Raw genomic sequence first — 11,381 nt, 5'->3', positions numbered from 1 at the left:
TGAAACTCATCCTTTGCCCATACTCTAAGGGCTTGCCACTCAAGTGTGGTCCGAGGCCAACAACATTAGCATCACCTAGGAACACACTGAAATGCAGCATCTCACGCCCCATCTCAACCCTACTGACTAAGAACCTGCATTTTAACAAGAGCCCCAGGAATTTCTACCCACATTAACAGGTGAGAAAATCTGAATGAGATGGTAATCCCTTTTCTTCATCCACCAGCACAATTTCATTTGGCCTCCATTGTTGACAAGGGGTCAAGCATGGACACGACAGTGATTTTTGTCAAAGAATCTAATATTTTAGAACTGGGAAGGCTCTTAGAAATTATGTAAAGGAAACCATGTGATTTACCATTCAAGCCAGGATATTTTTGAGAGTAAGAGGAAGCATTATTAAAATATGTGCCAGGACAAAAGGTGAAAAATAGGATTGTCCTGAAAAACCTCATTATTGAGCATTTTACTATCAGCTAAATTTTAAAAATACAATCTCAAATCCCAATACCACCCTCTCCAAATGGGTGTCATTATCCCCAGTTTACAGAGATGATAAGTGTCATGAATTGAAGTGTAGCCTCCCCAAAGACATACCCAAGTCCTAACCTGTGAATGTGACCTTATTTAGAAAGAAGGTCTTTGCCGATTGAGTAGAATTACATGAAGTATCTCGAGATGAGATCACCCTGGATTAGGGTGGGGTCCTAAATCCAGGATGACAAGTGTCTTTATCACAGAGGAGAAGGCAAGAAGAGATTTAGGAAGAAGGCTGTGTGTAGACAGAGGCTATGAGTGTAGTCGTGCTGCCACAAACCAGCAAACGCTGGGAGCCACCAGAAGCTAGAGGAAATGAGGAAAGATCATCCCCTAGAGCCAAGGAGCTTGGCCCTTCAGACACCTTCGCTTCAGACTTCCGGCCTCCAAGACTGAGAAAATAAATTTTTATTGTTTTAAGTCACTAAGTCTGTGATCATTTGTTAAGGCAGGCTCAGGAAACGAATGGAGTAAGTGAAGGAGTCCTAAATGTATGAAAGGGAGGAGGGTCCTACTTAGGTTTGATTGAAAGTGACTCAAGGGCTGCAGGAGAGGGGAGAGGTGAGGTGAGTGCAAGGAAGGGAGTGAAAGGGAACGTTGGAACCATTCACCCATTCTTCCCTTCTCTCCTTCTCCTCATCACTTGCAAAGGCGAGCCTATCTTGGCTCTTGTGTGTTTTAGGCAAGAAAACAATGGAGAGCTTTTGCACTTGCACCAACTTGCCATCTGATCTCTGCACAGAGCTTTGTTGTTAAAAAAGTAGTTTTAGGCTCATAATCCTGTTTGACCCTAAAAATGATCCATTTTACTGATGAGAAAGTGGAAACACAGAAGGGCACTCAACCTAAAACTACAAATCCTATGTTATTATCATTCGACCATGCCGTTGGGGGACAGTAATTCCTCCACAATAGTGAAAAAAAAAAAAAAAAACAACCAAAAACAAAAAACCCAAACCAGTTCATGGAATTCGGTCATGAGCAGCAGAAATTATTAGGGATTGAAGGCAATCAGCGCCTGTGTGTGGCTGGGTAGAAAAAGCCGTCCTTACACTGAGTTGCCTGCACTGGGACTTTGTTGGGTAAACTTTGGTATAAACATTCAGCATTCCTTAGTCACCTTCCTTGGAGGAAATATAAGGAAAGTAAGGATTTTGCCTGGAGTGTTAAATGAGTTAATAGAATCTTTGTAAATGAGTTAATAGAATATATTTTTGACACACACACACACACACACACACACACACACACACACACACACAAAGTATGAGTGGGGTAGAGGCAGAGAGAGAGAGAGAGAGACATACACACAGAATGGGAGGCAGGCTCCAGGTTCTGAGCTGTCAGCACAGAGCCCACCCCCCCCCCCCCCCATGGGGCTTGAACTCACTAACCATGAGATCATGACCTGAGCCCAAGTCTGATGCTCAATCGACTGAGCCACCCAGGCACCCACCCCAGAATCTTTGAGGTTTTATGCTAAATATATGTTTATTTTCAGCAAGGACTCTGGACAGATTTTGGCAATTGTGTCTTCCTTGTTTTTGAAAACTGGCAGAACATACAGAGAAGCCAAGCCCCTAAAACTTCATTCATAACTTGGTTCTCATGACCAAATCATAATTTTTTTTTTTCTTTCTTAGCTGGGGAGGAGGTTGTGATACACACCTGGCAGAAGGTGCAGAGGGCAAACATTTACATTCTTTGGTTTGGGGCTTCTCTGCATCTTTCTACACCCCACTTCCTCCACACCCTAGGCAGGGGCAGCTCTCTTTACAGTATTTGCTATCAATACTGCTTCAATTCAGTTCGCTTGCCCTCCCAGTTTTTCCAGCTTGAAATAACACCTGGAAGAGACCCGTCTGTAGGAGAGTTTGGTCTCATTCGGTAATGATCTGGAAGCCCTGGGCAGCCTGATTTTCTGTCTCCTACAGTCTGGGCATCCCGTCTCAGGTTCGTTCTTAAAAACAGAGTAGGTCCCCAAGAGACATGAGCTGCAGTGAAGCAAACAGCCACATAGGGTTTTGCCCTTCATTGTTCCAGTAAGGGCTAGCAAGGCGGCTGTGCGGAGGGGAACTGAACGCCCAGGAGGCGCGCGTCAGCGTGGTGAAGATTTGAGCCGGCCTGGCATTTTTCTGCAGCTTCTGTGCGCTCAGGGTGTTGGGTGAACGGTTGGTTGGGCAAACTGGTTGGAATCTTCCCCCAGGAAGAGAGGGACCCCCAGCCCAAGGATTCCTGTGCCAGGGAGATGGCGGCTGAGTGGAGTAGGAGACTCGTGGAGAGAGCTTTCCCCTCTCCCGGGGAGCAGGGGAGAGCCGCACAGCCGCTCAGGCGAGAGGGCAGGGAGGCGTGGGAGACCTGCAAAAGCGGCGCAAACCGCGGCTCAGCGGCGCTCTGTGCCTTTCCCTCTTCTTGAAAGCTCTTCTAAAGAGGTTGTTTTACAACCACACAAACGTGACCTTCTCAAGAGTCCCGGGTGCGTCAGTGGTTCATTCTGGAGGTGAAGAAATGCGAACATTTTGCAGAAAACTCTGCTCCCTAAAGGACCTTGGCTAGGCGTGCTGGGGAAGGCGGGGCGCGGGGAAGAAGGGAGGCCTCCCGGGAGGCTGCGGCGCTGGCGGTGCAGATTCCCGCCTGGAAGCTCCCCGTTGGGTGGCGGGGGAGGTGGGGCGCGGGCAGGGCGCAGAAATAGGGCGCCGGGCGCGGAAGCGCAGCCTGCCCCCGGCACGGTGCTCGGCCTGGGACCCGTTCCGCACGGCTGTGGAAGTGGCCGGTGTGCAGTGGTGCGGTGCGCCCGCAGGGATCCGCGCTCGGGGAGGGCCTCCGGGAGGGCCTCTGTGAGTCAGCCGTTGAGTCGTCGTAATCGCCACCCAGAGGAAATTAGGCACAAGGGTGGGGCGCGTTCCCGACTGCTCTGTCCTGCCCGCGCCGCCGTGTCACTTCGCTCACCCCCCAGCTCCCGTCCTCTGGCCGGCACGACCAGGTCTGTGCCCGCTGGTGTGGCTTCGGCGCTGGCCTGGGCCTCCAGCGGAGAAAGAGTTAACCGGCCGGGCCGGGAGGAGCCCGAAAGGGAAGGAAGGAAATTGCCGTCGTTCTGAAAGTTTTTTCCTTCCTTTTTTTTTTCTTTCCCCGCAGAGGTGAGTGCCAGGAGGCGGCGGCTCTGACTCTCCGGAGCCCGGCTCCGCGCCTCCGCTCCCGGAGCTGCTGCCCCACTGCCTGGGGACAGGGACAGCTGTCTCCCGTGGACTCCTTCGGAGAGGGTGCGCCGAGCCATGGAGGGCGCAGAGCTGGCCGGGAAGATCCTTTCCACCTGGCTGACGCTGGTGATCTGCCTCATCCTCCTGCCTTCGGCCTTCGGGGTGTCTTTGGGCATCTCTGAGATGTACATGAAGCTCTTGGTGAAAACTTTAGAGGTGAGTGCCGGGGGGGGGGGGGGGGGAGGCGGCGCCCCAGCACCGTTTGAGGGCTTTAGGGAGAGAGAACTTGGGGCAGTGGTGGCCGCTAGTAGAGCTGTTGAGAGCCAAGTTGATGCGAGGGGACCAGTTCCTAAGGTCAGCGGTCCCGAGGGCTGTGCGTTTCAGTTTATCCCCCTCAGTAGCGCCCAGACAGCATCCTGGCTACTCCTTCAGAGTGAAGGGATCCGGGCTGAGACCATGAGACCACCGTATTGTTCCCCTAGTTGAATGCAGAGCCATCCTCACCCGCTGCTATTATTGTTGTTGTTGTTGTTATTATTATTATTATTATTATTATTACTGATTAGAATAACAGTGCAGCCGTCTTTTATATCATCGATTCTTTTATATCCATGATGTAGTGCCCTTGTCCCTTCACCTTCCTTAGTTTTTACAGCCCCAGGTTTCAGAGGTCCTTTTCGTGTACTAAGGCATGCTGTCCAGAAAGGCATCCTGTTCTAAGTTATGTTCAAGATAAGAAAGCAATTGCGGGGCGGTAGTGAGAAATCTGATTATGTTTTAATGGAGTCATGGAAATTTTATCTAACCAAAAGCACTTGAAATGTCATCGTAAGTTTATATTCTTTGATCTCTGTTCTCTCTACACTCCTGTTTCCAAATTCTGCTAAGAAAGCTGGTAAGTTAGATGGACGTGAGCCTGGTAGGGAACAGCAGCTCACCCTTACACAAAGCTTAATTAAATTACACAGGGCTTTCCCATTTGCTCTTTCATCAGACGCTCCCCAAAGCCTTGGAAGGTAGGGAGGGCCAATGTTATCCCCCTTTTACAGGCAAGGAAACTGAGACTTAGAGCTAAGTTCAGCGGTTTGCTTGAGTTAAGTGGAGACAGGAGTCTTAACTGAGGAGAGGACCTGTGGTCTAGTGATTTAGGAGGACGGACTCTAGATACAGGTTTGCTTAGATTTGGTTCCAAAATCCCAGTTCTGCTTCTCAATATGTGACCTCAGGGAAGTCACCTACTTCTTGTGCTTCCTTTTCCTCATCTGTAAAATAGGAATAACAATTTAACACCTATTTGCATAGGGTTGTTTAACTGACCTAACACGTCAAGCATTTTAGAAAGGTGCCTGTGGGGTGTTAGGTGCTATATCAACGTTTGCTGCTATTAAAAGAATATTATTATTATTTAGACTCTAGCATCCTGGTTTCTCTAACTTCGCTGGTACCTTCTAATATGGGTTCTCATTTTTCTGCCCTTCTTTTCCGTCTACCCCCAGAACTTGGCTTTATTTGCTCTTCTCCCTCAGTGAGTGGGGTGGCTCCCAGATACACATCTGTAAACTGCTAATCTCCCACCTGGAGATTACCTGCTAATCTCTCACCTACTAAACTCCTGAGACTCTCTTCTACCTGCTAATCTCCTGTTTTGCCCCAGATTTTTGTTGCACTTTCTTTCTCTTGGTTATTTTTCTGTCTAGTCATATTTGATTCTTTATCCTCAGCCCTCATGGGTTCAAAGGTGTTTTGTTTTTGCTTGGGAGATATTGCAGTTTTGAACCTTTTGTATTGACTTCACGCTCCGAACTTGGTCACACTGTGCTGTGAACTTCTCAGGCTGCCTCTTACTGCTAGATCTTCTTCAAATACTTTCCCCATAGCAGATGATCCTCTTTGGCTGGTGTTCAGAACTCTTTCTCAGAACTCTGAAATGGTTGAATTGTTCTCCCATACAGCAGTGTCTTTTGGAGTTTATACCCCAAGTGACATTGGAGTGAAGGTAAATTGCACACACTGGTTTTCAGCGGCTGACTCCTGTTGGTCTTGCTTTGATAATTCAATGTATGACTGAAGAGTTGTCAAGGAGAGAGGCCAGCTAGTTGCTGTCAACCTGGCAAATAACTTCTATACTTGGAAGGGATATATCCAGCTTAGAGTCTGACCATCAATTAGGTAGGGCCTCAAGTTTTAATTTTTGTCCATCTAGAGTTGAAGAGACTTTTCAGAGATGCACTGCTTGGTTAGTGGGAGATAGACCACTTAGCTTGGAAACCAGGTAGATGGCAGCATAAGGAACTTCCGTTTTTGCTGAGAGTAAGCTTTTGGGTCAGAGTGATGCTTGGCATATATGTAATTAGAATGGAGATTCATTTTGTGGGCCAGCTCTGACAATAGTTGCTCGGAGTGCCTGTGGTTGGGAGCCTCTGGGCTCATCAGGAAGGAGCTGTGATCCCATAGTGATGTCTGCTTTAGGCACAGGGGAGGGAAATGGTGACCCAGGGTTTCTCATCCTTCAGCCAGAACAGCCTTAGATGTTTCAAAGACATTTCTGTTAGGCGGTGGGTAGTATAGCGGATTGCTTTTCCTGACCGTAGGGATAATTCCCTCAAAACTTGTGCTGTTTGCTTAGTATTAGGACATCTTTAGGTCTGGACAAATGATGTCTTTTTGTAGATTCTATGCAAAGCCCAACCCTTCAGTTACTCATTGCACTTTGTTTTCAACGGATTTGGCTGTATCTTTCTCTGAACCAGTGATTTTTCAAGGGGTATATAATCATTTCTAAGGAGTATAGATGGCATTATTACAACTTTATATTGGGAAAATTGTTTTTAGCAATTCAAACTATGAAAAGTAAAACTTTTGGGTGGGGATATGTAGAGGGTAGTCCATCTGGATTGTAGGGGGTGTATCAGAAATTCTGGAGGGCGCGTGTGTGAAGTTTTCATGTATATTAAATAGGAGCATGGATTTAATGCTGTTTTCAACCACAGAGTATGGATTAAGTGCTGTTTTCAACCACAGAAATCAATGGGGGTAAGGGGGGGTGAGGATTGCTATTTGTTGGCCTAAGGCTCATGATTAGAGGGAAATAAAGACTGGGAAGAGAGTATAGCATTGGTGGAGAAGAAGGTAGGGCAATGGTATGTAAATTATCTAATCTAACCAGGTAATACAGTCAATGGACAGATAATGAATGTCTACGGGGCTAATTTTTCCCTCAGCTTTTGAGAAATAAGATGGAAGGATAAACAGATTCCTCCAAATTTCTGGCCTTGTGACCTTGGGCAGGTCACTTAACATCTCACCCTTAGTTTCTACCGGGGGGTATAGGAGAATGCCTCCGAGAGTTACTGTATCGTGTGCATGAAATGAGGAGAGGTCAGGGAAAGCACGATACACAGTAGGTGCTCAAATCTCAGTGGAGTTTGAATGGAAATGGTCTTGTTTTTATTTTTTGTTTGTCTTTGCTCCTATGTGGCTTGAGATTTAACCCATCTTCAGATCTTTAATGAGTTAGCATCCATACTCAGAGCAGACTATTCTTGCCTTTTATTTTATTTTATTAAAAATATATTTTTTTAAGTAGGCTTTCTGCCTACTCGACCTGAAGATTGAGAGTTGCATGCTCTATACACTGAGCTAGCCAGTCACCCTACCTTTTGTCTTGATTATTTTTCTTCCCCTTTATACTTTCCTCCATCCACCAATTAGCTTTTCATCTTTTCAAAAGACATGTCAATAAATGTCATGTAGGATGGTTTATAACACCTCCGTTAATATGATATTCAGGTGTTATTCCTGGTGTTGGAAATACAATAAATGTGCTAGAAGGCCATGGCTGTTTATGACAGAAAGTAATAATAAAGAAAAGCTACCCAGGCATTGTGCTTAAATGCACAACTCTCTGACATAGTCTATATTACTCCCACTGATAGATTGGGGAATGGAGATTCAGAGAGTTAATTTGTCCAGATAGTGGCACACAGCTGTTCGTAGTAGAATTAGGATTTTAATTTGAATCTAGAGCCTGAGTTCTTGCTCTGCCAAGATGACAGATTTGTCAAGAAAACTGTTTTATTAGGCTACAGACAGTGGCCTGCTGTTATCTGCATAAACCTAATACTTTGAATTTGTATGTAATTGTATATATTTTCATCCTCTCCTTTTCTCTTTTTAGTTAATCTTTAAATGTCTTTTTAGTGTAAAAACTAAAAGTTGTAATTGTCTAGATGACAGTATCATTTTTGCAAGCTTTTGATCTAAGCTTTAAAACTCAGACTTAACCTGTTTTCTTTTTTTGGTGAATTAGAGACAGCTACCTTTTGCTCCCCAAGAGGAGTTTTAAAACTAAGTAGAGTGAGAACCTGATTTGAAGGCAGTGTCTTTCAACCTTTCTTTGTAGGGAGAAGTGAGATGGGAGTAGCCATGGGGATTAGAAACTACTATCATACTTCAGCATCATCCTGTGGGCAAGAGGCAGATGTGTTTTGAGATAACCACTATAAGAGGTTGGGAACCTCTGAAGAGATATTCCAACCTCTGTCTTCGGGCTTACTTGATCATTTGGCATGGTGGAAGTGGAGTAGCTATTTTGTGGGAAATGCACTGGGTGGTTTGCGAAAAAGTGATCATTTTGGAAGCTAATAAATTTTGGGGCGTGAAGTGGGAGGAGGAAGCCAGTGTTTTCTACTTTGAGGCCTACTGGGTGGTGGTCATTGGAAAGATTATCTTCCTTACTCTTTTATCTTGGTATTGTCCCTGGTTTAGGGATGATGAAATTGGGGTCCCAAGAGGTGACAACCTTTCATCAGAGCCGAATACAGCCAGGAGCACACAACTGCGATTCGTATGCATATGTGTCTGGCTGCAAAGCGTTAGCGCTTTTCACTTTTGCTGGAGAGTAAGCCCAAAGAAGAAAATGGTTTTCTAGTGCAAATTTCCTTTGACATTAAATGACTTCTCCTTCCACCTGAAAATTTGTAACTGCATTTTGTAGGACAGACCTTTGGCGTGACCATTTCAGGAGAGGTTATGCATTCTGATACTTGTGACAGAACATGGAGCTCTTTGTAGTACATCATGCTGTATGAAGCACGCCCCTGTATTCGTTCACTCTGGCGGCCATAACAAAGTACCACAGACTGGGGGGCTTAAACAACAGAAATTTGTTTTCTCACAGTTCTGGAGGCTTGAAGTTCAAAATGAAACTGTTGTTGGCAGGTTTGGTTTCTTCTGAGGCCTCCCTCTCTCCTTGACTTGCAGATGGCTGCGTTCTGTGTCCTCATATGGCCTTTCCTCTCTGTGTGCAAATCCCTGGTGTCTCTGTGTGTTCAAATTTCCTCTTCTTATGAAGACACCAATCATATTGGAGTACGGCCCACCCTAAAGACCTCATTTTTTAACTTTGTCACCTTTTTTAAAAGGTCCTATCTCCAATACAGCCATATTCTGAGATACCGGGGAGTTAGGGCTTCAACATATGAATTTTGGGAGAGACACAAAATCAGCCCATAACAGCCTCAAAATATCAATATTTTCCATAAAATAAGCATGGAATAATTGTCTTAATCTAAGGTAATTATCATTTATATAAAATATAAAATCATATTGCTACTTATAAATGATAACAGGTGCTAAAGCTTTAAAGTGGAAAAACTATGGAAATAAACCTTTCCTTCTATTGAGAAGACATGGGAGGTATATCTAGAGTTTGAGAACTCCTACACCAAATCAGCAAGGAAGGGAAAAGGCTGCAATCAGATTAAGATTGAGTCTGATTATCATTTGTGACTTGCCACTTGAAGCCCAGAAGATTAAGTCTCTATTTATAGGCTGTTCTCTAAGCACAAATAGCATGTTCCTACTTGGCTCTTTGGGATGTTGTGCAGGGGTCCTGACGTAGTCAGATCATGCCCTACTTCATGACCTTCAGGTATAGGTTTTAGGTCATTTAGTAGTCTCTTTCTGTCATTTTCTTATTGATTTGAATTTTTAAAAATTTGTTTAATTCCTTGTGAGCCTAGAAATACCTGTTTTTTGCCACTAGGTTTTTGATAAATTCTTTTTGCTCCTTCAAGGGCACTTAAGTCCTAATTATAACGATCACAATGCCTTTCACCTCTAATTTCACCCTTCCTCCTCCCACTCCCCCGTCCCCTTTGACAATATTAGCTTCTGGAATTGTAATCACCATTGTAATCATTTAAATAATATTTTATTTGTTCCCTTTCTTTTTTTCATTTTTTTAAAAAATTTTTTTTTTCAACGTTTATTTATTTTTGGGACAGAGAGAGACAGAGCATGAACGGGGGAGGGGCAGAGAGAGAGGGAGACACAGAATTGGAAACAGGCTCCAGGCTCTGAGCCATCAGCCCAGAGCCCGACGCGGGGCTCGAACTCACGGACCGCGAGATCGTGACCTGGCTGAAGTCGGACGCTTAACCGACTGCGCCACCCAGGCGCCCCTATTTGTTCCCTTTCTAAAGTAGAAAAATAGTCATAGGGATTTTCCAGGATGCTGTCAACAAAAGTTAGTTCATTTGTGGTTTTTGAACTATTGTTAATGGTTGATAATTTTGGAAATGCATAAAAAAGCACATAAAGAAGCAAATAACAAGTCACATCTTGGTGTATTTCTTTATACTTCCATGTACATTCAAAATAAAATGAGAATTGGGATGCCTGGATGGCTCAGTCGGTTGTGTCCAGCTTCGGCTCAGGTTATGATCTCACAGCTCGTGGGTTTAAGCCTCACAATGGGCTCTGTGCTGACAGCTCAGAGCCTGGATCCTGCTTCAGATTCTGTGTCTTTGGCTCTCTCTGCCCCTCCCCCGCTCATACTCTGTGTGTGTGTGTGTGTGTGTGTGTGTGTGTGTGTGTCAAAAATAAACAAACATTAAAAAAAAATTTTTTTTTAAATGGGAATTGATTTTCCCCGTTCTTAAATTCTCACAGATGTGTGGTTCCTCATATTCATAACATTTTCCCTGTCCATCCCCACAGAAGCAAGTGACAGGTCGGCAGGTGGTTTCCTTTGTTAGCGATTTCACTAATTCCTTTCCGGCTCCCCACGTCTTTTTTTTTTTTTTTTTTTTTTTTTTTTTTTTAATATTTATTTACTTAGGGAGAGTGTGCAAGCAGGGGAGGGGCAGAAAGAGAAAGAGAGAGAGAATCCCAAGCAGGCTCCCTGCTGTCAGTGTGGAGCCTAATGTGTGGCTCAAATCCACATACTGTGAAATCGTGACTGGAGCTGAAACCCAGAGCCACCCAGGCACCCTATCCAGCTCTCCAAGCCTATTTTTAAAAAAAAATTTTTTTTAATGTTTATTTATTTTTGAGACAGAGAGAGACAGAGCATGAATGGGGGAGGGTCAGAGAGAGGGAGGCACAGAATCTGAAACAGGCTCCAGGCTCTGAGCTGTCAGCACAGAGCCCGACGCGGGGCTTGAACTCACGAACCGTGAGATCATGCCCTGAGCCAGAGTCGGCCACTCAACCGACTGAGCCACCCAGGCACCCCAAGCTCTCCAAATCTTAAGCTATTTCTGACATAGGCAATTAGGTCTGTTTGAATGTGTCTTGCCCCTGAATGCCTAATTTGTTATGAAAACATAGTTATTTTTTGGGCCCCATGTTTCTTTTTTTTTT

General features: G+C 44.9%; 1 protein-coding gene across 4 annotated transcripts in view; it reads left to right on the top strand.

Annotated features, from left to right (window-relative positions):
- Positions 1–2,659: 2,659 nt before the first annotated feature.
- GPAT3 (glycerol-3-phosphate acyltransferase 3) overlaps positions 2,660–11,381 on the top strand; it is a 66,965-nt gene continuing 58,243 nt past the window's right edge. Inside the window, exons 1-2 of one of the 4 annotated variants that reach the window (XM_086704683.1) lie at positions 2,660–2,683; positions 3,673–3,950. In XM_086704683.1, coding sequence (XP_086560809.1) covers positions 3,810–3,950 — 141 coding nt within the window. In that variant the 5' untranslated portion in view covers positions 2,660–2,683; positions 3,673–3,809. Of the gene's footprint in view, positions 2,684–3,166; positions 3,521–3,672; positions 3,951–11,381 lie in introns of those variants that run through there. The other 3 variants (XM_086704684.1, XM_086704682.1, XM_025921540.2) reach the window with 3 other exon arrangements.

This window comes from Puma concolor, chromosome B1 (genome assembly GCF_028749965.1).
Source record: "Puma concolor isolate L17-30 chromosome B1, mPumCon1.1.hap2, whole genome shotgun sequence".
In the NCBI taxonomy this organism is placed as follows: domain Eukaryota; kingdom Metazoa; phylum Chordata; class Mammalia; order Carnivora; family Felidae; genus Puma; species Puma concolor.
This window is presented reverse-complemented; position numbering and strand designations above follow the sequence as displayed.